The sequence below is a fragment of the Phalaenopsis equestris genome, unplaced genomic scaffold, assembly GCF_001263595.1.
Source record: "Phalaenopsis equestris unplaced genomic scaffold, ASM126359v1 Scaffold000632, whole genome shotgun sequence".
NCBI classification, from domain to species: domain Eukaryota; kingdom Viridiplantae; phylum Streptophyta; class Magnoliopsida; order Asparagales; family Orchidaceae; genus Phalaenopsis; species Phalaenopsis equestris.
In genome coordinates this window covers 103,576-131,538 of record NW_018165072.1, presented here as the reverse complement: position 1 = coordinate 131,538, position 27,963 = coordinate 103,576, and the positions used below count along the sequence as shown (strand labels likewise).

At 37.8% G+C, this 27,963-nt stretch overlaps 1 protein-coding gene across 2 annotated transcripts; it reads right to left on the bottom strand.

Moving 5' to 3' along the window:
- Positions 1-558: 558 nt before the first annotated feature.
- Positions 559-27,963, bottom strand: LOC110030024 (serine/threonine-protein kinase ATG1c-like). 2 transcript variants are annotated; one of them, XM_020732562.1, is made up of 14 exons: positions 27,444-27,963; positions 26,237-26,354; positions 26,053-26,111; positions 15,222-15,286; positions 14,635-14,728; positions 14,475-14,555; positions 14,266-14,371; positions 12,305-12,377; positions 11,889-12,211; positions 11,448-11,803; positions 1,803-2,094; positions 1,648-1,718; positions 814-1,039; positions 559-718 (listed from the first exon to the last, which is right to left on the bottom strand). In XM_020732562.1, the coding sequence occupies exons 1-13, from the start codon at positions 27,693-27,695 to the stop codon at positions 833-835; spliced, it is 2,097 nt and encodes a 698-aa protein (XP_020588221.1). In that variant the 5' UTR covers positions 27,696-27,963; the 3' UTR covers positions 559-718; positions 814-832. The 2 variants fall into 2 exon arrangements, with proteins under 2 accessions (XP_020588221.1, XP_020588220.1); XM_020732561.1 differs by having other exon boundaries at positions 559-1,039.

Genomic DNA, 27,963 nt, shown 5'->3' with positions numbered 1-27,963 from the left:
GCGACAACTGTTGCTAGCGGAGGCCAACGGAGACTGATTGGGGGAGTGTGGCCAAGGGCTAGCGGAGGCCAACGAGGGGTGTATGGCAAAGGCCAACGGAGACTGATTGGGGGAGTGTGGCCAAGGGAGGCGGTGGGAGAGCGGCGACTGACTCCAAGAGCATGTGGTGGACAGCAGCATGAGGCTAAGGCCAGAGGCAACGACCGGCGCTAGACGGTTGACTAGGCAGTCATTTTGGTGTTTTAAAAATAGATAAAAATATATTTATTTCTATTTTTAATATTTTAAAAACAAATATTCTTCCAAGAAAAAAAAAACAGCAATAAAAAAAAACAAATAACATTATTTTTATATTATTTCTTATGTTTTATTTTCAAAAACAAAAACAAAAACAAATATTGATGCCAAACAGTGGTGATCCCAAATACAAAAGATTTCATGATAATATATAATAATTATTTTAAATTTGCATAATTTTAAATGCGATTTAAATGTCATTTTATATAATCGCATGCGAACCACCCAAAAACATAAACAACTAAGCTTATATAACCTAAACTGACTTTACATTCACGAATTCGTTAATCGTTAGCATATAATTTGAATACATTTTGGTTCGAATAAAGGTGGAACAGAAATACAGAATAAGCTCCATCACACCTTACAGAATTAAACCGAACCAACCTTCCTTAAATCGCACCCTCCTCAAATACCTTAGCTGCAAATGAATTACTGCTGTACATGTAAGAAAATAATGAAATATAATACAAGAATAGTTTTCTCCAACCTAGAAAAGCATGTCATGGAACGAACCAAGTTCTATAAACACTTTCTAAGGGGTCATTCGCTGTAAGCGGTATCTGCTGTTCCTCGTGCTGAGGGCGTATATGTACGTACGTAGACGTTGTCGATCTGAGTGCGTGAGACATACCGGCGGGTTGAGGGCGAGGGATGGTGCTTCAACAAGAAGAAAATGAAGTAAACTCACGGCCTTCGAGTACCAGCCCTCGGCGCTTTCCATGTTTTTCATCTCATCAACCTGAAATTTGAGCAAAATTGTCCTCAGAAAATGGCGGAAATAAGAAATGATAATGCAAGATTACCACTGTGTTTGCCGAATTGCCATTTATTAAAGCCTGAATCAAAATTTGCAATGAAGCTGAGCTAGGGCTCAAGCTTTACCTACACAGCATCGACAATTCGGTAAGTGCCGAATAGCGAGCCAACTTCTAGCACCTCAACAATTCAACCGGCCAACTCGATAGACCCCCTATAGAACCTATTATACTCAAAAGATTGGCCTTCAAAAGTGGATGTGTAATATTTGTTTATATATAATAGACGAACCGTTCTCATGTTGGTGAAATTTCTCTATAACTACTCTACAATTAAAAAATTCTCTGTAACTCTACTCTCTTTTGAATTGCTCCAACTTGGTGGCGAGAATTTGTGGATAAAACAGGATCCAACATATACTTTCAAAGCAGTGTAATAATTGGTAGGCATGATTTAGTCTAAAAAAGAAAATCAAATCACGCCTGCCGAACCAACAAAGTTTGATGAAGAAAATAAACAATAAAAATAATTTGAAATAAAGAAGGGAGAAAAGAAAAAGACAGCAAGAGAGCAGGAAAAATTTCCACTCACAGCACCACGCCTTCCAAAAGCAAGTGCAGATTCGAATATCAGCTCAATAGCATCAGGCATATATGTAGCTTCTGCAGGTAAATAACAGATAACAAAAGCAACATGTAAAGCGGAGCTTACTTTGCTCAACAGTGGAATTAAAGGGAAAACTATACCGTCTACTTGTCCCACGTCCTTAGCAAGTTCCTCTGCACGCTCAACTGAAATAAGAAATTCTTTCTCGATCTCGGACGAAACAGAATATGGCAATGGAGGATCACTGCTGCTAAAACAATTTGTGCTACCAGATGAAGAAGCTTTACTGGTTTGGGGGAATTTAGTGGTCTCAGATGGACTTTCATCTGCAGCAACGACGGCTTGTGTGTGACAGATGTGGAGGCTTTCCTTCAGAATTGCTAGGATTAATAACTGAATAGAGAATGCTTCCAACCGCCTACCATTTTCAAGCTGCAAAAGTTGAACATAAGCAAGTGACGAAATAAGCAATAAATCAAACTTGAAGGAGGTGAAGTTGTTGTGAGTATGTGTAATTAGAGGGTTTTATTGGGTTTATTTGTTAAACATTGTAACACCTATTTAAACGCATGTTTAATGAAATAGTAAGTTTTTACCAAAATCATTTCAATTTAGTATCAAAGCCCCAACAATAGCAACCAGTCGGGGTCCTCATCGGTGGTCTCGATTGTGTGTCATAGCTGGTGCAACTCGATCGATGCAAAAAACAGACACGATCGCCACAGACGTGATCTTCCTTTCTTCCGCGAATTGCTACAGGCGCGAATGGTGGGATTCACACATCGCGGCAGACGGGATCATGGATTGAGGCAGACTTGGTCGCGACACGGCATCACAACAGATGGGCACCGAGAAGGCACCTACCAGATCGCGACAGTCCAGGAGGGAGAGCGTCTCGCAGAGTTCGGTCAGGAAGAGCTTCCACAACTTGCTACGTAAGGAAGGAGTGGAGCAGAGCTCTGTTTCTGGTGTTCTTTGATATGCAACAATCCCGTTGTTGCCTTTGTCGTGAGAAACAACTTAGAATTGTGACTCGAGAGTGAGGAAGTCAATAGAGTGGGGCCTTCGTTTCTGAAGTTGCGACGGCAAGGAGGCGAATGATTGAAGCTGTTACAATTTGGCATTCGAGACAATGGGCTTGCAGCTTCGTGCGGACTAAAGTAAAGTGGATCACATGAACGTGTAGGAAGTGTGAGTGATTACGAATGTCAGAAGACAGATAGTGCAAGAGGTAAGGGATTGAACTCCCGGTGAAGATGGATCTTGAAGTTTTGAAGGTCTTAGTCGGTTTCATACAGGAAGCTAGCATCTCGACGGGAGCCACTACCTTAGCAATGCTTTGAAGCAGGTGAAGTTAGATCTCCCTCCTGTGAATCTGAAGCTTGGTGGGTCAGCCACGTATTTGAGTTGGTCGCGTCGGATCAAGGCTACTCTAGTAGGGAAGAGGCTAGAATGATACCTGACGGGAGTCGAGCCAAAAAGTGATAGTGCTGAGAGGAATGAGTGGAGAACCACACATGTCTTGCTTTACACCTGGTTACTCAAACTCAATGATTCCATTGATTGCCTCAATTGTGGATGACAATAGAAAGGTGAGCGCAATTTGGGCGAAGCTGAAGAAGATTTATGTTGGAGCTGGGAATCACATGAGTGTTCCAGATTCAGCATGAAATAAAGGCAGTAGTTCAGGGTGATAGATCAATTCAGAATTACTCAATAGATCTAGAGTGGTTGTGGCAAGTTCTTGATCACCTCCACCTATCTTGAGTTGTAGTGATCCAGGATACAAGACGGAGAAGATCTTTGCACTGATGAGGAGTATGTAGTTTCTGGTTCATTTGAACGTGGCTTTTGATTAGAGGAGATCGGTTCTTTTAGCACAGGCAATGATTCCTTCATTAGATGAGGCCATCACAGCGATGATACGAGAGGAGAGTTGCATTAGCCTGTATTCTGAGTGAAGTGAATTTTCAGGCATGTGCGATCAGCTTTGGCCGCCTCAAGTGAAGGTATGACAAGTGCTCAGGGTGAGACCCACAAGTGCTACAACTATGAAGAAGTAGGACACTTGAGTAAAGCTTGTCCAAAGCAACCCAAAGAGAGAGAGACTGGCGGACAAGGATAGTCTAGAGGTCGTGGTCGTGGTCGTGGTTGTGGGGGTCGGAAAGGTGGAAGAGAGAGTTACCGGACAAATATGATGGTAGTAGAGAACGAGGGAGAAACAAGTGTGAGCTTTATTAGTGAGAATCATGAGTGTATGGAGCTGTTGAAGTGGAAACAGAAAGCAACAGGAGATGGAGTTGAGGATGTTTCAAATCCATCGACATCAAGGGGTAACATTGTCAATTATTCTCACTTTAGCAAGGGAACTGGTGAAACACTTGCTCTTGCCTCTATTTCCACCACAAGATCATCAGAATGTATCATAGATTATGGTGCTTTTCGTCACATGATCGGTACTACTGGAGAGTTCTCTTCATATACTCATCTAGCAGTACCAGAGAGTATACATACTGCTGATGGTAGAGCGCAGCCTGCAGTTGATAAGTGTACAGAGAAATGTACTAATCATAAGACATTGTCCCATGTTTTACAAGCTCATTCTTTTCCAGTAAATCTCTTATCCATTATGGTTCTTGTTCACCAATTAAAATGCATTCTTTCTTTTGGCATTCCCTAGGTGATCCTCCAAGAGAAAGGGATGGGTCGGACACTTGGGACTGGAACGTGGCATAGAGAACTTTGGTACTTGGACCGAGAGGTGATAGACTCAGCTTTGACATCCATGATGAAAAGTGCTGTAGTACAAGAATCTGGGAGGAACGTCGAGGATGTGCTACTGCTACATCACATAGCTATGAGACATTTTAGTCTTAGTTTACTGAGTTGGTCTCTATCAATCTATGTATGAAAAGGCAAATAAGGAGAAATTGGTGTGTGATACTTGTGAGTTTGGCAAGCTCACTAGGAGCGCTTATGTCGGTTTTGGGAATAGGTTCTCTGGTGTGTTTGATTGATACATTCTGATGTATTGAGATCTTGTCCTACTAGTTCTATGAATGATTATCATTATTTTGTTACGCTTATTGCTTATTTTTCTCGTGTAATCTAAATACATTTGATGAAACAAAAGTGTTAGATGGTTGATTGCTTCAAAGATTTTTCACAAGACAATCCAGACTCAATATGGGGCAGTTGTGAAGGCACTGAGATTTGATAATGGACAAAATATATCAACAAAGCATTTGGGGACTACCTGCACATAATGTAGCAGAGAGAGAATCAAACATCTTCTAAAGGTGGCCTAGAGCATGATGATGGCAATGAATGTCTCACAACATTTATGGGGGCAAGCAGCGTTGACAGACGCTCAATTGATTAACAGGACACTCTCAATGGTGCTAGAGTGGAAGTTTTTTTGTCAAATGTTGAAAGGAGACAATAATGAGAATCTTCCATTGAAAGTATTTGGGTGTGTATGTTTTGTGAAAATAAACAAACCATTTGTAAGTAAGTTAGATCCCAGAGCTGTGAAATATGTGTTCGTGAGTTATTCTACTACTAAAAAAAGTTATGTCAGTTGGAGCCCTATTGAGAAAAGACTCTTTATAAGTATGGATCTGTCATTCAGAGAGTTTGAACCATATTACACTTTGCATGTGAATTCACTTTTTGGTGACTCAACGAAAATTGAAGATATGAGACAAGAGAGAGTGAGCAGTAGTGGTGATGGAGTGATGCGAGTGGGAGCAATATCATGTCCTATGATGTGGGATGAATCAACTGAGTAAACAAACATCAAAGAAATTAAACCCAAAGGTGATAGGATTCAGGCTGAAGGTGAGCTAAGGATGAAAGAAGCAAGCTGAGGGAACAGAGTCTGTAGAGCTAACAAGTATCTTATCCCGGTCTTCCCCAACTCTTGAGACACCTACACCATCCACCTTTGATTCAAAACTCTCAGGTGATATTATTCCTCCTCCGTCCACTCCTATCCCCCCCAACATTAAGGAGGACCTCCCGTAGCAATGCGAGACATCCTACTGATCGTTCTGGGTGGGAACTTAACATTGTGAACTTTATTTCTTATTCTAACATCTCAGATTTACATGAAACATTCATTGCGTCATTGAACTTTGTCTCTATATCCAAAGTGTTAGCAAGTTGCTAAAAAAGATCCCAAGTGGAGAGCGGTGATTTATGAGCTTGGAGCTCTTGACAAAAATCAAACATGGGAGATTGTACCACTACCAACAAGGAAGAAGACAATTGGATGCAAATGAACCTTCACGATAAAACAAACTCCAAAAGGAAAGATGAAAAGGTACAAAGCATGACTAGTGATAAAAGAGTACAATCAAATGTATGTTGACTACGATGAAACCTTTGCACCAGTAGCAAAGATGAGTGTGATGAGGGCAATAGCTTTTCTGACAGTGAATGGTGGATGGAGACTCCACCAACTCGATGTGAAGAATGTTTTTATTTATGAGGAGCTACTGAAGGAGCATATATGGAGATACCACCAAGATTCAATACATCTCAGACAGTAAGGTGTATAGGCTCAGGAAGTCATTATATGACTTAAAGCAGTCTCTTCAAACCTAGATTGACAAGTTTAGAATAGAGATGATTGACAGAAGATATCAACAAATCAATGCAGATAAAAGTGTTATTATACTTGCTGTGTATGTGAATGACAATCACTGGTGATGATGAGGCAGAAATTTCTCAACAGAAGGGAAGATAGGAAAACAATTTGAGGTAAAAGATCTGAGACAGTTTAGATATTTTCTTGGGATTGAAGAGATTAGGGGTATTAAAAATTGACTCGACACGCCAACACGACTCGAACTCGACTCGAAAAGTTCGGGTTAGGGTGACCCGAATTTTTTTCGAGTCGGGTTCGGATCAGAAAATTCGACCCGTTTATTATTTTGGTTGGGTTCGGGTTGAACCTGAAAACCCAAAGATGACCTAAAGAAGCACGAAATTTTGGGTTAGGTTTGTATTAGCAGGTCATGCTCGGGTTCAGGTCTTAATTTTCGACCCGTTTATTATTCCGAGCAGGTTCGAATTGACCCCATTCGAGTCTAGTCATTTTTGGGTCGAACCCGAACCTAAACCGTTGACCCTAATTGACACCCCTAGATGTGGCCCATGAACCATGAACCTGAGGGGATGGTCCTTTCCCAGATAAAGTATATAATGGATCTTCTCACGTAGACAGGTATGCGCGAGTGCAAATCTACAGTCTCTCCAATTGATCAGAAGGTCAAACTCAGTACAGAAGTAGGTGAATTTGATGTCGTGAAAGTTACCAAAGGCTGGTAGGCCCCCTGATCTATCTGTGTCACACTCGACCTGATATCCCTTTTACAATAAGTGTGGTGAGCCGCTACATGCATGATCCAAGGAAGGGTCATACAGATGCAATGTATTAGACTCTCAGGTATCTGAAGAGTGCACCAGGAAAAAGGATTGATATGCATGAAGAATGAACATGTAGATATTGAGGGCTTTTGTGATTTTGACTAAGAAATTGTGCTAATGATAGACGATTTACATCAGGATACTGCATGTTTGTAGGTGGCAACTTCGTCTCATGGAAGAGCAATAAACAGGGACATGGCATTAGGAGTTGCTGAGATGATGTGGCTGAAAGTCTTGTTTGTTGAACTCAAAGTAGATCAGGGAACTCAAATGAAGTTGTGGGGAACTCAAATGAAGTTTTGGTGTGACAACAAGTCGGCAATCTACATTGCTAACAACCTGGTGGCTGACTGCCTCACTAAATGACTTAGTTCAGTGGAGTGAGCTAGATTATGTGACAAGATAGGCTTAGTGAATATATTTCGCCTATCTAGAGGATGTGTTGTGAGTTATGTGTAATTAGAAGGTTTTATTGGGTTTATTTGTTAAATAATGAAACAGCTATTTAAACACACAAGTTGAAAGGCATAGATAATGAAGATGACCGATCAATTTTTAGACAAAGTGCTCTAGGAGTAGACACATGGAAGTGATGAATAGAAGCATCATATGGTAATATGTAACATTTTCTTGGCAATAAACAAGTGCTAGTGGCAGCATAAGACAAGTACAATAAAGAAAAGGGGAATTTACATACATAGCACAAAAATTATCATGTATTTACATATCTCACACCTAAACTTTCATATTTACACACGTAAGACTCAAATCTTTAAGTATCCTACCACTTTTTAAAAGTGAAATATACATTTTCATGCACATCGATTTAAAACACCAAAGTGCTATGTATGTAAATATGGAAGTACAAATGTGATTTATATAAATACATAAGAATTGTGTGCTGCGTATGTAAATTTCCTAAAGAAAAAAGAAGCAACACTGCCCAAAATTCTTTTCCTCATGTTACTAAATATTCCTCATTAGGTTCATAAATGAATATGAGTCAATATAAGTACCATTAGCACAAGCTGAGTTTGAATATGATCCAAATATTAAAATTGCGTTCAAGCTCATTTCTTTAACTTCTTATCAAGCTCAAGTCATAATTGAACTTTATATATGCCCACACAAATATACTGATGTGGAGTGCCCGAATCTGGGTAATGCAACCACCACGATCTCATATGACACATGACGCTTGATTACTAATTCCAATAGATTTCTCTTTTCTAATCTACTTTCAAATTAGATTATTTGCTATTAGAAAACTATTTATATGTTGTTGATGAGACTTTCGCTCGTTTGAATTTACGGAGATTGTAATCTATGTTTTCTATCTTAAGAAGTGTTGCATCTTTTCCTTTTACAAATGGTGTACATGTGTTGTTTAGGAAAATGGTAAACTTTCCCACTGCCCGTATCTCGCCATTTCGTCATCCAGCCTGTTGTTTTTGGCCAGGACATCCGTCAAACGATACTTATGTCCTTCCAAATGCCGTCAACATTGCATATTTTTGTTCCATCACTATCCCATAACTACCTCCCCGAGAAATCCGCTTTTCAACTATCTTCAAGGAACCCTAGAACGATATTATCTGGCATCAAAGCCCGACAAACCCTAAACATTGAGGGATTTGCCTTCCTTGCTCTAAATCCAAAATTTCAAATAAAAAAAAAATCTCCACAATACCAAAAACCATTCATACCATAATTCCTAGCCCAAATTCTAAATTTTCAAAATCCCATCTTCTTACCTTCACCAAAATTCCACCTCGACGCCTACCACCAACATCCTAGTCCTAAATTATCATTTTCTTTTAATGAAAAACTCGGTTGGAAGACGAGTTGTTATGCCACCAAAGAGAAACCCTCAATGAAGTGCTCAAAAACTTGCTATGGAGAATATACAACATAAAATCCTTCAACAACAAGAGAGGTTTGCCGCCTTTAAAAGGAGACGATCCGTTGAGATCACCCAAAGCAACAATGATGACTCGCGAAATCTAAAAGAAGTGAACCCTTTTCAATAGAAAATTTTCAATGACTAAGAACCAATACCCTGGTGATTTGGCATGACATCAACAAAAAAGCTAAGAGTTTAGAGTGAAGATTGACTTGTTGGATTTTGAGGGTACATGGATCCAGATGAATTCATCGAGTAGCTCTAGACAATAGAACAAATATTTGAATACAAAAACATTCTACCAGACGTAACGGTAAAGCTAGTTGCCATTAAGTTAAAGAAGAATACATCTTAGCGACGAAAATTTTTGAAAAGCGTGTGCTAGCGAGAGGGAAAAGTCAATATCACGGCATAGTCCAAGATGAAGATGCGGCGCAAGTACCTCCCATCGCATTACAGTTAGAACACGTTATTGAGACTTCATCAATTACAGTAGCAATGTCACTCAGTAAAGGAGAATATAGCTAAACTTGAGCAACTTATAATGGATCCCAATGAGAACAGCATAACTCAATATATATGGGATTGAGATAATCCAACGACAAAGTGATACAGCTGCAGCCCTATTGGACATTAAATGATGTCCAGGCTTTAGCCCTAAAGGTGAAGCGACAACACGACAATATCCTGTCCACGCCCCCTTTCAAATTCGACCATCGGATCAGACAATAAGAGTTCATCCAGCGGGCATCCAAACCAACCCCCGCCAAAGGAGAAACCAGTTCAGAGTACAGGTAGAACCAACCATCACTCCCAAATTCATCCCAGCCAAGGGTACATTGCACCAGATTGACAAAATAGAAGGATGATCTCATTCACTGAGCAAGGAGCGGTGTAAGAAATGGATAGTGACATAGGAGCGCATGAAGATATCACAAAAGAGTATCAGCTTCCAGCCAATGGAAAAGAGATGCTAGTGATTCAAACTGAGCCCCTGAGAGAGACTTCAATATGGCTGATATTGGTTGTCCTGGGAGATAGTGAGTCTGAGGAGCCGATAGTAGAAAAGGACCAGCCCTTGTTGCAGTTGTCGAACATCTTGATTGACAGTTTCTCTTTCTTGAATGAATACCATCAAGAGAAATCAAGAATGCCATAGACCTCATTTTAGGGTGTTTGGCCAAACCAACCTGTTTATTGGATGCAACCAAGCGAGTATGAGAAACTATAAAAACATTGTTGTGGAGCTCAGATGCAGCTCCAATTTTGATTGTGTCGAAGAGGGATAGCTATTTATTCTACAAAAATAAACTTTGGAAGAACGTACAAATTTCAAAGTTATCTTAGAGGACATGAGCATAAACATTGTGGTGGAGCTCATCCAACCACAATTGTGCAATGATTTTGTTATGATGGTAGATCAATTCTAGAAGCTTCCTGATAAAAAGATGAAACTCCTACCCCGAGAGAATGATGTGGAGCACCCAAATCGCGATAAAATGATCCCAATCCAGTGTGACACGGAACGCCCAAATCCCGACAACGTGATCCCAATCGCATGACCACCGCGATACCAAGGAATCCACAATTCCATAAGATCACAAACCCTAACGCGGTCACAGAAATGCACCCTGTCCGCTCTAGCAAATTTTCTATTCTAAAATTTTCCTTTTTCTCTAATTTCTAATTAGGTTATTTGCTATTAGGAACTATTTATAAGGTGCTAGTTTTTCGATTGATGAAACTTTTTGCTTTGTTTGACTTTATGGACATTGTAATCTATGTTTTCTGCATTGAGTATAGTATCTTTTCCTTTTTGCAAGTGGTGTGCATGTATCTTGTTCAAGAATGATAGTGAATCTCCTCGTCACCCATATCTCATCGTTTTGTAGTCCGACGAAAGATGCTTATCCAAACATATTTGAAATTGCATATTTTCATTCCATCGCTATCCCACAATTAACGTTTTGTAGTCCGTGAAATCTGCTTTCCAAATGCCTTCCAGAAGTCCTAGAACGGTATCATACAAGTTAGATGCTAGAATGCCGAATTTATAACTGCATTATCTATATATAAAAAATATTAAATTAAAAATTAAGTTAATGAACAACATGAAATGAGTACTTTCTCAACCTCTTATTAAACTATTTGTTAAACAACAGACATTATCCACAAGCATAAATAAATAAGAGAGACAATGCTCAAGCCTGTTTATGTAGATGTCAAGCTTCTTAATTTATGTTCTAGTAAACCAAATATTAACAATTCATAGCAGCACGAGTACAGGTTTGTTCGTTGGAAAAGTTGAACTTCTTATTGCCCAATTCTAAATATTAACATACGTAGGAGAAACATTTATTATACATACAACATTAAATTTCCTTGAGTTCTACAATTAAATAGAAATCACATGCTTCAAATATCATATTAATTCAATCATGGGGCTTACCTCGTCCTTCAGCAACTCGGTCATTACAGAAGTGCATTTTTGCAACAATCTAATCCTTGTAATGCATTGAGCTGATGGTTGTTCGATAGTATCCCCCAAATCCATGGATCCTTCTTGTGGATAGCTGTGACTTTCCAGGCTACCCATAGTGTGGTTCTTATTGATGGGAACTCCGAATATCGGCATTGGTGTACTTAATGCACTATTTCTAGATGCTGCCAGAGAGTAATCTGATTTGCAGGTAGAGTTGTGCAACTCAGAGAAGCTTAATAAAGAAGATGACATCTCTAAGGGAGATCTAGACACAATGACATACTCTTGATCAACCAAGTCTAGTGAATCCACAATTTTGGGATCTATGAATTTGTTAAAGAAAAAGTTAGAACCATCAATTGATATCTAGAAAACAATGTATTGGATATAAAAAAGGAATGGATGTACCCTGTTTAGCATCTATGGCACCCGGACGTGTTCCCGTCGTATTTTGGCTTGGGAGTTCACAGGAATCATGTCCATAAGACGTTTCCATTTTGTTGGTGGAGCTAGGTTCTGTGGAAGCACTGAATTTGGAGGAATTAGTAGGACATTTATAGACTCCCACGTTAAATCCATAAGTGGGTATAACAGGGCTGCCATTCGCAGCTGTCAACAGGCTTCCATGACTCTCTGCAGACTCATCATCTAAAGGGAAAAGCAAGCAAGCTTGATTACTTCTTCCTGCGGATCTATGGCCAAAATCGGCTAATGCAACAGATACACTCTGGCTGCTCATGATTGCAAAGATTTAGATGGGTAAAAAAATGAAATTTCGTTGGTTAACTTGATATAGTCTCAAGCATTGGGTGCAAGATGCTCACATCGTTAATTCATTTGACTTCTGTCGTGAAAGAAATGGGTGGTTGAAGAACTCCTCAAAAGTTATACGCTCCACTGGAGATATTTTCATGCAGGAAGTTAAGAATGACAAGCCAACTCAAATAATAATATGACAATAAGTGTACATGAGGTTCAAGCACCGCTAAAAACGGCATAAAAACATGATTTTCAACAATTTAAAAGCTATAAACAATGAGAATCGTCACTAAAGTATTTATAAAAAAAGCAATGGACATTCAACTAGAAAGGCATCAAATCGCGGAAATATGCAAAAGATTTAGGCAACAAAAAATGCACAATCAACTATTTATAAGCCAACTAGTTTTTAAGATTGCAATATTCATGATGATACAAAAAGAGTTTATCATCCCAGCATTGCAAGCAAATTTCACATATACAGATAAAAATTGAGAACACATAAAAAAGTATTAAGTTTTTTTAATGTGAAGAACCCTAGAAACAAAAAATAATGGGGCCTAGCCTAGTTGGAAATGATTTTAGTATGAATTAATAATTATAAAAGGCGCCTTTCCCAAAATTGGAAAATGTGTTAATTCAATGTAAATGACATGAATGGTGGAAAACATCTCCTGTGGTGGTATAAGTCTTGAGATGTAAAAATTGTAATCATTTTATCAAGGGTAATTAGCTTGATCTGAGACTAACAAATTGTGCATCGGAAGTCGATAGTTAACGTAGATCAATCGTTGGCAAGCATCAGGAGACCATTGAAAAGAAACATAAAAAATCAAACAATCAGAGCAATCATCTTAATAGTTCATTCGATAGGAAAGGAAACCAAGGAATCAATAAGATCAGAATTGATGGCTAATAGACATCAAAAATCAATCATTTGTAGGCATCCAATGATGACAATGGAGAATGTCGAAAGGCCTTCAATGGTGGGCGATCAACATAATTATTCTCCTTATAGAGACAAAGTTGCTAGAAAGAAAAGAGCCAGATATTGATAGCTAACACACATGAGACATTGGCGACTGATAGAGAGGATTCGCTCGACAAAAATCGTGTATAGAAGGTCAAATAGTCCTTTTAAGGTGGCTACCATCCACCGACAATCAATGGGGACTTTCAGAAGTCGGCCAACAAAAAGTGACCGGCCTGGTTGCTTTCTTAGTTGGAGAGTATTGGGCGATTAAGGAAGGCATTGGACCAAACTAGCTACCAAACATTAAACGGCGGCGAGCCTCAATGTCAATTAACGATGAGTGTCAGGTAATGGCATTGACAATTTCAAAGCAATAAATAGCCAGCATTTGGCAATAGCTATGGAAAACGACAACGATGATGGCTGATGGATGATGAGATGCATCGGCTTGGTAGACTTCAAGCGCCAATGGTGAGTAGAGCTCTACAATTCTCTCAAATATCCAATTTCTCTCAACTAAAAATCCTCCTCTAAGTGTTTAGAACCATGTCATTTATAGATTTCAAGTATGTTCCAATCATTCCTAGCAAAAATCAGAATACTCCATGAGATGGTATAAAAAAATTACATTTGACGTTCTATATATTTTTAAAATATAAGTGCATTAATGAATATGGCATTGAGTGACATCGGACTTGTTCAATTTTTCTCATCAAAATACAAGTTTAGACTACAAAAATGTAAATTTTGAAGCATATTTGAACCCCTTAATCGCCTTCAAATATTTTCAGCCACGAGGGCTTGATTTATGATCATTTAGACTGATTCAAGCATTCCAGGTATCTTTGTATTTATCTTGTTGAATGCACTATTTCAACTGAGTTGCTAAAAAATGAAGTTCAAATGATATTGATGTCAATTGCTAAAGTTTATGACCCAAATCCAAAAAACGTGTCAATCTATGTTTGTTTAGAAGAATTTTCTAGTAGCATATCAAAGATTATTCAAGTTATATAACGATCAATAGGTTGTCATCATATCAGAGATGCCTACCTGGATTTCGGCGTAGCAACTTCTTGCATAAATCAATGCAGTCATGGCTCAGATTATTTTCTGGAGGGAAATGCACCTCCTTCGATTTATATATATTTTCCAGCAGCTGGTTAAAAACGATAACTATTTTATCAAAATTATATGTTTTTTTTTCCTTATTTTTTTGGTTTTTTTTTGGGTGATGGTAGAAGTAAATCAAGCAACGATACCTGCACTTGAGTGCTACCAGTAAAAGGAGTCTTTCCGGTGACTAGCTGAAATAAAATTGCACCAACGCTCCAGAGATCTGCCTGTACCTCCAGCAGTAGGAAATAGAGTTATTGGAGAAGGAATGTTAATAATTTTAAAAGATGAGATCAATGATGTTACCTTTGCATCATATTTTTGATAGTGCATTATTTCTGGAGCCATGTATAGAGGAGAACCACATAAAGTTTCAGCTAGAACACGAGGTTCCAAAAGCCTGACAGGTGACTTAACTTTAGCTTTAAAGCAGTATATAATACAAAAAGGGATTTCAGTATACAGAGGAGCCAATTTAAGAATTAAACACATTTATGCAAATTCTGAAAAACACCAAGGTTCATTTTAAAAGTGAAAACAATATATGGTAAAGCTCTATTTTCCATAGAAATGTCAAAGCATCCAAATGACCTAAACATGTTGATTAAAGGGTGTTGCAAAGACTTTGAATCTTTATTAGAAAAATGTATGAATGATTTTAAAATTTTATTTCAGTACACACTTCAAAGAAGAAAATAAGACTTCATCAAGAAACAGAATGTAAACAGAAGACAAAGAAAGAAAAAATTCAGTGCAAGTAAGAGTAAATAAAGAAAAAATGGCATAAAAATGGTCCTAAAATGTGATCTTTATATGAACAAGAGGCAAGTTTACATTCAAACAACAAGAATAAAAAAAATACATTAAAAAAAAATTACATAAATAAATCTCACCTTGCAAAGCCGAAATCTGCAATTTTCAGCACAGAATTTTCATTGGATGCTGAAAGGAGGAGATTCTGTATATCAAAATCACCATTAGACCATTTAGTTAATGCCAATGCAAGTATACTCATTCTCCAACCTTGTTGTACCATATAATTGACTTCAATTATAATCCTTCTGGTACTAATTATAATATTTTTTTTCCAGAAAAGACTCAACATTTTTTTCATATAAACATATACACACACACACAAACACAAACACACAAAGTTATGATGTGACGTCTAAATCTTTAACTATCAATGAAGTAATTGGTTTTCTTGATTTAGGGCCCGTTTGGGGCAGCTTATAAGCATTACGGCGTTTTTGAAAACGCCGCCTAACCGTTTGGTTTGCGTGTTTTTGAAAACTTTTTCTGCCGCGTTTGGGTTTTTTACACTAAACGCAAACCGCAGTTCGCCCCGCGGGCCGCGTTTCAGAATAAGCTGCTTATACTGAAACGCACAAGCTGCCCCAAATAGGGAAAAAATTTGTGTACGTCAAGGGGTACGCAGAGGGTACACTGGCGTTATATGGGGTTACAAGCGTGTTATAACTTCCTTGTAACTTTTGTGTAACACAGCTGTAACCCGTGTTTTTATTTTATCCATTGAGATTACACGATTACAACGGGGTTACACGGGAGTTACACGGGAGGTACAACGGGTTATAACCCCCTTGTAATCCCCGTATAAACCTCGTGTACCCTATTATGTACGCATCTCTGCGTACCCCTTGATGTACGCAAATTTTTTTCCCCTAAACAGACCCTTAGAAGAACCTGAACATGGTAGAGGCATAACCATATGAAAGTATCCAAACAACAATAAGAAAATTTTAAGCACTACTTATACAAAAGCAACACAAACCGGTGCATAACCACAACATTTGGTTCACGGATCTCAAAGACATCATTGAGGAAAAAGAGCCATTAATGAAATCTTGTGCCAAAAAAAATTTCTAGCTATGGACCTGCTATTGTAGATTTTTATAAGAACCAGTCCATATGCAATCTTTATTATGTTAGTTGGAACATGGCTCACAAATAAAAAAAAGTGTTAAAATAGTCCCATGACTCTTTGCAATGGGTCATTTTAGTCTCAGAGTCTATAAAGTGTCCATTTAGCGTAGCTTATTGCTGCGTCCGACGTTTTCGGAACGTCGTTGGTTCGTTTTCTTAGCTCGTTGGGTCCGGCGGTTATCCGGTGGGATAACACGCGTAAAGTTTTCTATACTAAACCCTCGATCGTTCGCCGTTGGGAGAGCCTCGCGTTCCGCGTATAGGGTTAGCTTATTACCTCACAACCCCTCGATCTCGTCTCCTCTGTCGTTGCCCTAGCTCTGCGATCAAGCTTCTGTGCTCGGCTCTCGATATCGTGCACCCTTCCCCTCCCCCATTTCTCGTTTGTTAAGTTGTGGATCGAGAGGTACCAATTCTTCTCGCCTCCTCGCATTTTCTTGAAAGTTTTACGAGAGCTTTGTTCCTAGATCGAGAGGTATCGAGTGTTGTCCTCGCATTTTTTGAGTGCTATGATTCGAAATTTTTTTCCTATCTCCAATAAAGAAATTGATTTTTGATGGATATTTTGCTAGTACAAAAATGGATTTTTTAGCTAGTACTGCAATGCTTAAATTTTTGGTGGATTTTTTGATCGATTCTTCTCGCATTTTCTGAGTGTCGGTTGGTGAAAGCCATAAGATTCATGAGCATTATATGCTTTCTGATATTTGATGACACCAAAATTGATTTTTGATGGATGGTGGGTTTTGTGATATTTATGAGATTGGTAGAATCATGAATATTTCTACTCTGCTTATGTTTCCCGTTTATAAATTTCGAATTATGAATCTTTTTGATGGATTATTTGCTAGTACTGCAATGCTTATATGCTTTCTGTCGGGTGCCATACAATTCATATGCTCTCTTGTGTTCTCTGAGAAATTTTTAGAGAAAAAGGAAATCACTGTAGGTTACTCTTTGGAGAAACTGTTTCTAGAAATAGATACTACATAGTTATTATTGAGACAGAGATTATAGTGAATGTTTTTGGTACCTTCTATTGAGGCATACATTTGTTGCTACCAGTGAAATTTTGTTTCCCGTTAAGGTCATCTTTCTTTCCTATAGACTGCAAAAGATGGTACGCATGTGGAAATACTCATATTAGGAGGCATATGAATTGGGTTTGGGCACAGATGGAAATATGTTGATGCGGAAATTGAAACACAGTGGTATATTGAGCATTATAAGCTGCATCATGTGGGAAATGTATGGCTAATAATATAAGCTGCATCATTATGGCTAATATTATATTTCCCGTTAGCATTGGGAAATGCATCATGTGGAAATTACTCATATTATGAGGCATATGAATTGGGTAGTTTTCATGTTTCTTTTATTAGTTAAAATTTATAGTTTGCTCTCACTTTTGAATGTTAGGAATAATGGGGAAATATTGGAATGCAGGAATGTTTCTTTTGATGGAATTATTAGCTACAAAAAAACACATGTTTAGGCTTCCACGATATTTCTGCTCTTATATTCTCATTGTGTTTTGCGATATATAGTGGGGAAAGCTTGATAATGTTGTTTGATACATTCCTATGGGTTTTTCTTGCTTCCTTTGATGTTGATGGTTCCTGTGAAGTGTTTTAAGACGTTTCTTTATTACCAAAAAGGAATTTTATGAAAATTGGCAATTTTTTTCCTGGTTCGACACAAGTTCATTTGTCTTCAATCATTTGCCAGCCCTGTTGCTTGTTGGGTTGCATTCGGTACTCCACTTGAAATTGCACACAGAGAAAAGACTACAAAAATCAGTTATATGTATGGAGCTTGTTTATTTGAGAGCATGTTGTAGTAAGCTTATATATTTGAGAGCTTATTCGTAGCTATGTAATCTTACAGATTTGTTTAATAAAACTTTCGTGGATTGTCTTCTGTGGATGTAGGTCACTGGCCGAACCACATAAATCTTTTGTTTACCAGTTTTTCTTGGTAAATTGGAACGTTGTGGAAATGATGTGGGTTTTTTATGTTTATTTATAATATGTTCTTTTTTTTTTAAATTGCAAAAGATAATTTCATAAGTTGTAGAATTGATCGATGAGTTGGGCTATTTTTTACACATTTAGAAAATATTTATTTTCCATTATTCCCTAGAGTTCAATGTCTAAGACGACTGAAAGGGGTCCCTCCGCAATGTGGGATAAAGAAGTTATCAATATATTTTGCGATCTATGTATTAAGAAAATTGAACTGGGGAACAGATCAACTACGTATTTTAATAAGGAGGGTTGGCAAAATATTGCTAAAAGGTTCAAAGAATTGACTATAATAGATTACGACAGGCTTAAATTCAAAAACAAATGGGACCAATTGAAGAAAAAGAAAAATATGGAAGGAGCTGAAACGTGGCTCTACCGGATTGGGTTGATAGTGCAGATAAGGACAGACGTAGTCAGAGTTTGAAATTAAATATTTTAATAATTCTCATTGCAATTGTACTTGTCTTTGTACTTTTTTATTTCTTCTGTTACTGACGAGAGTGTGAGAATTTCATGTCATCTTTTGGAATTGATTTGTGATGATTGCATGATTCTGCACTTGTTTTTGTACTATTAATAAACTATTCTGAATAAGCTGCCCCAAACAATTTTATCAGACAGGGACAGAAATGTCATTTACTAATAAAATAATCTGAATAAGTTGCCACAAACAGTAAGCCAGATTATTCTGATAATCATAATCTGCAGATTATCAGCAGATTATCAAAATAATCAGTTTATCAGTAGATTATAAATAATCAACAACTGCGCCAAACAGACCCTTAATCATTAGACTTTTTTATATGAGCTAAAACTATCATCACGGAATACTACTTCGGCTCTAATTTCAAGGGTACTGACTAAATTGACACTGTTATAAACTCTGAGACTAAAATGACAATTTAAATAGTTAGGGGACTCTTTTGACGCTTTATTCCTCACAAATATAACAATATATTATGCTAGCGCCTAAGGGTGATTTACTCTTTTATTATTTATTATTCTTTAGTATAAATAGAGTTAATATGTTTAAAGTTAGAGTTATACATAAGTAGGTGATATTGATTTTTAGGTTTAGAGTTTGGGAGAAAACGCCTGCCACTCAAATTGCAGATGTTAGGGTTAGGATTTGGAAAAGATTACCAACTCTCAAATTGTAGGTGCTTGTTTCTATGAATTCTAGTTGTGCTGTTTTAGTTATTGAAGAAATACAATTTGTTTTGCCATAATTTCTCTGGATTTTTGTATCAAATTGATATTAAAGCTCTCAATTTTAGGTAAAGCAAGAAAAGATTGTGGCATGAACCAAGTATAGTGGCATGCTGGCTCCGAAAGACCAAGAGAAACGAGTACATATAGCCGCGATAGAAGCTAGTTGGGTCAGCGATCTAGATCACTGCATACAAGGATCGCGATGTACAGGGCCAGTGATTGGAAAGGATCGTTGTGTATAGGGAAGCGAACCACAAGACAATGAATTATATTGACATAATTGATTCGTGATATAGTTGCAATTGGAACTAGCTGCCAACGACAGGATCACCTTCCTGACTTGATACCGCAACGCGATTCCAACAAATTGGCAAGGATCGTAGCGCACGGTGTCACATTGGTGACCTGGCCTCGCAAAACAGTAGTAGTGTGGGATGGCTGGGAGGCCAAAGAAGGGATCGTGGGCGAGCATGATTAAACATATCCGAAGTTAGCATCTCTGAGATCATGGAGAAATGGCAGCAAGAAAAGTGGACGCTTTGGAAGAGTGATTGGAATGAAAAGTGGGGCAACTTAAATCCAGGATAGAGAAAAGGTTCTCAGCCATAGATGAAAGGCTTTCCTCCATTAACAACCGATTTGAGAGCTTGGAGAAATTAATGAGGCTTATTGAAATGCAATCCAAGACCCCGCTACCGACTTAATTGATAAACCCTAACCAAGGGTTAACCAGATAATCCTTGGCGAAATTGAAAAGCAAAGAGTTCGAATGAGAGTGTTATGAGGAGGAAAGTATCCACAATCAGGGGCATATTAAATATTTTCGATAGAGGGGGTTTATGCCGAAACATGGCGAGATTATGCAAGAGGTATGGAGGAGCATAAAGAAGGAATGAGAGAAGTCGGGATGGGGCATGGCTATGATCGAAGGAGGTAGTTTTACTCTAGACACATGGGGGAAAATGCCAAAGGGAGAGGATGTTGGGGTGGAGATGCTAAGAACATGGTTGGGTGTACCGGGTGGAGCGATATTTCACGGTGAATGGTCTAAATGGAGAGGAGAATCTCACAGCCACAGGGTTATGTTTGGAGGGGAAGCAGAGAGGAGAAGCTCACAGCCACAGGGTTATGTTTGGAGGGGAAGCAGTAGTATAATTTCAATGGGGAAAGGCTGGATACCCGATCCGTTCGTGAGAGGAATTTCAGGATTTCTTGTTGGGCCTATTGAAATGTTTCCGAGTGATTCGGGAAGGAGACCAACACTAACAAATCATTATGTTAACACAGGAGATGAATGTCATGGAGTATAGGAAGAGATTCGAGTTATTGTCGGCACGACTGAGAGGGAAGTCTTAAGAAGTTTTGGAGGGGGATTTCATGAAAGGTCTAAAGCCTAGCATATGTGCAGCCCTCTGACTATTGAGATTGCAGAGATTGAGGGAAATCATTGAGCTAGCCCAGATGGTGAAGAACGGGAATCAAATGGAGAAGACCAACAGAATCAACACCATCGGAGGATTCCACAGGAGTACCTCAATGACACTGACACTGAGGACCCGGACGACGTCAATTCAGAGAGAGGCATTGAAGGATATATTGAGGCCCATCAACCTCAAGTGCCTCACGGAAGTAGAGGTGCAGGAAAAAAGAGAAAAGGGAGTGTTTTCAATGTGATGAGAAGTATGCACCACGTCACCGGTGCCAAAATCGCACGCTCCAGGTCCTTACAATTTGTGATAGGGAGGAGGTGGGTAGTGAAGAGTTGGAGGAAGAAGGGGTGGAGGGGGAGGAACACTTACACATTGATGTTGCGAAGGTGTGCCTCAACTTAATGGTGAGATTTACTTCAAATTACACCATAAAAGTGAGGGGGCAGATCAAGAAGAAAGCCTGTAGTGGTGTCAGTAGATAGTAGGGACACTCACAATTTCATCTTGAATAGGGTCATGAACCAATTGGGGTGGAAGTTGATAGAGATGAGAAGTTTTGGGGTTATGATGGGGGCAGGGAAGATGGAGAAAAAATAAAAAATTTTCAGGGTATTAGTGGTGACACTACAGAGCATACAAGTAGTGGAGGACTTCCTTCCCTTAGATTTTGGAAGTACATATGTGAATTTGGTGATGAAATGGCTACAGACAATCGGAGAGAAAATGGTGGATTGGAAATTCTTGACTATAGAGATTAGGGTAGAGGAGAGGAAGGCGGTGCTGCGCACAGTGACTCTAGTTTGTGTAAAACCTTGGTGTTAGCAAATCAATCAAAGATGATAGCTATATTGGGGTGGATACTACATAAGACCTGAAAGGGGTTGAGAAAATTTCTGAGACTTACAGGATACTATCAGAAGTTCATGAAGAATTGTAATTCGATTGTGGCTATTGTAGGAGAAACTAATAAAGGATAATTTTTAGTGGGGGAAAGCAGTGACTAGAGCTTTTGAAAAGTTAAAGAATGGCATTACAAGTGTATCAATGTTGACATTACCTGATTACAACCAACCATACATTAGATAGACCGATGTTTTAGGGTATGGATTTGGCACAGTCTTTAGGTTGTGCCAACGACTCATCACTCATTTCAATCAAGTCCTGATGACGAGAGCCAAACTTAAGTCAATTGATGAGGGGAACCACCCGACTTGATCTAGCAACAATTTCTTTTTTTCCCCAACTTTTGAACAAGGTTTCTTTTTGGGAGGAGACTACTGTCATGCGGCAGTGCAAAGTGATTTAGTCTCTTATTAATTATTCTTTTTTAGTATAAAAAGGGTTAATATATTTAGGGTGGGGTTTATGCATGAGTTTGTGGTCTTGGGTTTTAAGTTTAGGGTATGGGAGAAATTGCCTACCTCACGAATTGTAGGTGTTAGGGTTAGGGTTCGGGAGTGATTGCCTATTTCTCAAATTGTAGGTGTTTTTTTTATGCATTCCAGTTGCGTTGATTGTCTTATTGAAAAAAAGCAATTTGATTTGCCCTAATTTATACGGAGTTTTGTATCACAATTGAACAGATGACTTCACATCCATATCAATGTTTGGAAGTAGTCAGGAAAATAAGAAAAAAATGTAGCACATGAGAAAAGGGAGAGAGAGAGAGAGAGAGAGAGAGAGAATGAAAAAGGTTAATAATAGCACAAAGTTTTGGAGGCTATCACAAAAGATTTGAAATAGAGACATACACACAACAAAAAAAGAATGGCAAAATAAAAAGAATATCCTTATGAAGATAGAAAGATGAAGAAATAAGAAGTAGCTAAAATAAAACGATGTTAAGTCAATTTAATACTAAATGAAACAAGAAAATCATGTTACTGCATTGCACCTGAAAAGAGATTATGTGCACAACATAATTAAAACAAAGCAATATTTGGTTTAGTCTGCAAGTGCAAATTCATCTTCTCATGTTTTTTTCAATGGTTAAATTAACAAAAAGGAGTCTATTAAACTATTAAGGCCCCTTTTGGGGCAGCTTATTTGGTGCAGTTGTGTTTTGAAAACGATCTGTGTCATTTGTTTAGTGTGTTCGCTCAACTTATCCAAATAAGTAGTTTAGGATTATTAAAAAATGCGATCACAGGCTTGACCCCGCAGCTTGCATTTTTTCCTCCGCTTATTACTCGCATGCGCTTAAGCCGTGACGAAGGAAGGAGGGAGGAGGAGAGGGAGGGTGGGGAAAAAGAGAACCAGGCTACTAAAGGAAGTTCTTCATTTTCTTCAATCCAGCGTCAATTATTACAGGCATCCGTAATGATCTAATTTACCGATTCTGTTGTTTTTTTCTCGGCAGAAACATGATGAGCAGCGGACAGGAAGAACGAAACAAGGAAGCTGGAGGCGAAGGCAACAGCGCTGCTGGTGGCAGTTCTCCCAGTCCTAATTTCGAATGGAGGTTCAATTAGAAGCGTGCAAGGGTTAGATCTGTCTCATCAATATACACCTCGTTTATTTGATTTCCTTCTAGATCTTTAAGTGCGCTCGAAGTTATTTTTGGAGCGGAAACAATATTTTAAAGGGGAATGTGAAATCAGTTGGAGATTTTATGCAGCTTTGTTTTATTGCCTATGTCCTATAAAGATGGAAAATTGGGAGCTGAATGTATGTATATGGCGGTTTTATTAGAATTTAAGTATTGCATTGTATGTAACTGGTCATTTGTTAAGAAGATACACATCTTTGATATAGCATGAATCAATTTCTTTACCTCATGCATCCAATTAGTCTATTTACATATCAAAACTATTTCTTAGCTAAAATTTTGGCTTAAAAATTGTTTCTTTCTAAAATTTATACAGTAATATTTGCTTGCGTGAAACTCGTGATGAAATTTCCATTCCTTATGCATTTCCATGATTTCATGACCTTGGAGAATGTAACTGTAGAGCTTCTCATTCATCTCCTTTAGTAGACTAACTACATTTATGTACAACACAACTTAACATTACTACATAATTTTACATGGATATTACCTTTCGTCTGCTACAATTTCATCTTGATTTTTAGATGATAGAAAGTTGGAATTGATAAATACATGAGACTATTCACATTGACAGTAAAAAGGCTAATGCAAAACTGTGATGGAATTCCGTTTTAATTTAATGCTTGATGTGCGGTGAGCCTAGATGCAAAACTGTGATGGAATTTCGTTTTAATTTAATGCTTGATGTGCGGTGAGCCTAGAAATTTTCTTATGTACAAAAAGGATATTTAATTTAGTCTGCAGGATATTTTTTATGTTTTCTCTATGATGCATGATCACTTGACAAAGTTTAAGTAAAGAAGATATACATCTTTTAGAGCTTCTAATTGAATCTAAATCTAATGAAATTGCACAATCATTCACATAACAATTGCATAGCTTGCAAGAAGATATTCACAAAACAGTAAATGCTACTACAAAAACTATGTCTCTGGTGATGTGAGCATGAAATATGTTGAATTAAACGCAGTGTTGGTACATCTAAATCCTACAATGTTTCTTACACAAGCCTTCAAAAAATTAAATTCTAGAAAGGCAGGTCATAAAAAATCATACATCATGTTGAGATGAATATTTAAAATTTTAAAATTGTAAGAAGGAAAAATATTAGTCAAATCTTCAATATATCAAATTTGACCATATTTCATAAACTAGCAACAAAAGCCTTGGATTTTTTTCATTGAGAATTCACATTCAACACTTTACCAGAAATGTATGCACATCTTGATACAGAAGGAATATTAAATGACAATATTATGTCCACTACTGATGGTGGATACTGGAGATCAGTCGTGCATTGAAGTGATAAACCTACAAATAATAATTTATGAATTTTACTACATGAAACATAAAGTTATGCAAAGTGAGTAATGACTATCAAATGCCTAATTTACCGAAACCAAAATTTTCCGAACAAGACAAATTTAATGTTGATATCAAGTTTACACAAGTATAAAGAACATGTGTGTTGACACTAAAGCATTGATACTTTTAAGCATTAATTTTAGTTTAATAAATGTTATACCCTTTTTATACTTCTATTGTGTTCATTGAAAGCATACCTATGACAAATCCCTGTAAAGAACAGCTTCTCATTTTCTCTAGTTTAGTCTAGTGTGTCCAATCAATTGTGTTGGTTTTCACCTTGTCTGATTCTGTTTATTAGTGGTTGATTTTTAGTTTAACGGTTTACTAATTGATTAACAATGGCTATTTACTATTTAATAATTAAAAAAAGGATTCCTTTAGTTCCCTCTTTGTGCAATTTGGGGTCCTTCAACTCAGTAATTGCAACCTTCTTGCAGATGTATTTGTACATGAATGTTGATACTAACCAGAGTGGCTCAAGTTCCTTCGAGATAGGTAGGTTCTTGTAGCAAGTGTGAATTCCAGAGTCTTGTATAATGAGATCAATAATGTAGTCTGCTACAATCCTTTTATGCCTTATTTGGGACCCATGGATAGGACGAGGATGTCGATATTGGAGATTCTATGAGGATAAATATGCAATACATAGGAATGTAAAGGACGACTTTTTAATAAGTTTTTATTTCATCCTTGTGTTTTAAACCAAATTGAGGCCTTAATTAACACTTCAGTGATTTCTTCCTTGATCACTTCCATCATATTTAAGTTATAAGTTCCATGCATAATTGAATTCGATCACAAATCATACAATTTGGAACTATGATTGTAATATAATTTGCGAACAATGTTTGTTTTATTGATCTTGAATCTCTATAATAAATTTATATTCGACCAATCATCAAACCATCATGTGGTACACAATTTATGTTTTTCAGATTTTCAAAAAAAAAAGAAAAAAACTTAAATTGATGGTTTCAGAATTGCAAATTTGATCATTTGTGCATGATTATTGTGCATGATTTCAATGTAACGGAACATATTCACAATAGAAAATTCTAGACTCCATGATATCAGGCATCAATATAGTCACAGTTGAAAATTATACTCTATGACATAATGCATCACACACAACTGGGAGAAAATATTTCCATTGAATGAAAAATGAACGTTTAATAACTCCCAATATGTTGCGTACCTGAGGTTTCAAATCCCGATGAACAAAATTATTTTCATAGAGACAATACAAGCCGCTAGCTGCTCGAATAGTTAGACAAAATGTAAGGATAAACAGACAGAAGAAAACAAAAATGTAAAACAACGCTAGAACGGAACTTATAGAATGGAAAGACTATCATGTACAATTAGTGAGCTCATCAAACCTAGTTGTTGCATAAAGTGTTTTGCTGTTGTTTCTGAAACCTTTCCTTGTTTATGTAAATACACCGCTAGGTCACCACCTTTACAGTATTCCAATATAAGAAAAATCCTATCAGAAGCCTGAAATAGGAAAACAATGCACAAAATCATGTACAGAATTTGAGAACACAAGATAGCATTAAAAATTGAACTAATTTACGTTGAAGAACTTGCTTTCACTCAAGTGTCTACATGTAGTGTGATATTGTTCGGTATAAAGTAAAGTGTTGAAATTAAACTAAAACCTACGTAATAAATGCAGCAAATCTTTTGTAATTATTTTGCACAGTTTTGAGGAGACAGCAACAACAACAACAAAGTCTTAATCCCACTACGTGGGGTCGGCAAATTTTATGTCATGATTTTTTTTCGATAAGTTCTACGTTAGTTGTCAACTACCTATCGCAACCCTCCACTTTTCAAATTCGGGCTTGGGACCGGCAATGGCAATGTTGTGGAGAATAACCTAAAAATTTGTTTCATGTAAAAGGCACACGCCCGCACACCAAAAAAGTATTTTCTATGTCTTTACTTTGCAAGTACTTCGAAGCCAACAAACATAATATAAGCACCCTATTGATGAATCAGCAATAAGACATTTTTCTCCTTAAATTTCAAAACATGATTTTTTTGCATCAACCATATTTTCTTGCTTTCTTCACTTGAAAAAAATCTAAACCATCTGAATGAGGACTCAATTGCTATCACAATCCACTAACTAATCAAATTTTAAACTGAAAATCAATGCTTACAAGCTATGGCGTTAACCCTATCACCAGCACCATTTCTACCAAACGCACCTCTCAGCAAAGTTGATTAGAATTGAGTTATCCGTACAATTGTTTTCTATGTTCTTCGGTCTAAATTCAAGGCACCAAACTTTACATGAATATCAATTTTAGGTCTTATATGCAAAATGATTTCCCACGTTTTTGTATTAAATGGATTATGGAGAAAACCACTAAGCACGAAAATTCCAACGGCTGTCCCAATAAAGGCCATGCGGCATTTCACTGAACTTCACAAATTACTCAAGCACGGATTTCTCAATCATATTCCCGCTTCACACAGGTGGTTAAAAGCTGCGTTTCAAACTGACTTGAACGCAAATTCTCGCGAATTATCTTCTAATAAGCACGAAAAAGAGATGCACTAAGGACGACAGCATACCTCAATCATTTCGAGCAATGCAATGATGTTGGGGTGTTTAGTGCGCTTGAGGATTTCGATCTCGGAACGGAGGCTTTTTTGCACCTTCTTTTCGAACTTATCCATGATGATCTCTTTCACCGCCACCTCCAAACCGGTAACACGGTGCCGCGCTAGCCATACAACCGAGAAAGATCCCGAACCAATCTGCCGGCCGATCATGTAGTCCCCCACCACCCTACCTCCGCGTAAACCACCGACGCGACTTGCCATCACGGCAAACCTAGAATACCTCAGCAGAAACAAAAGAGTAGACGAGCCACAAGCACCAATATTCTCTACCGGCAGAGATAAGTAGCCGGAGGAAAAGAGATCGGGAAATCGCTGAATCCAGACTGAATAGTGGACTGAGATTTGCACGCCCCACGGTAGATGGAAGCTGGAATCGCTTAGAATTTGTACCCGAATTCTTTCCTTTTTGAGGCATTTACCATCAAAACTTGCTATTTATAAATCAATCGCCCTTCTCCATAATTTTATG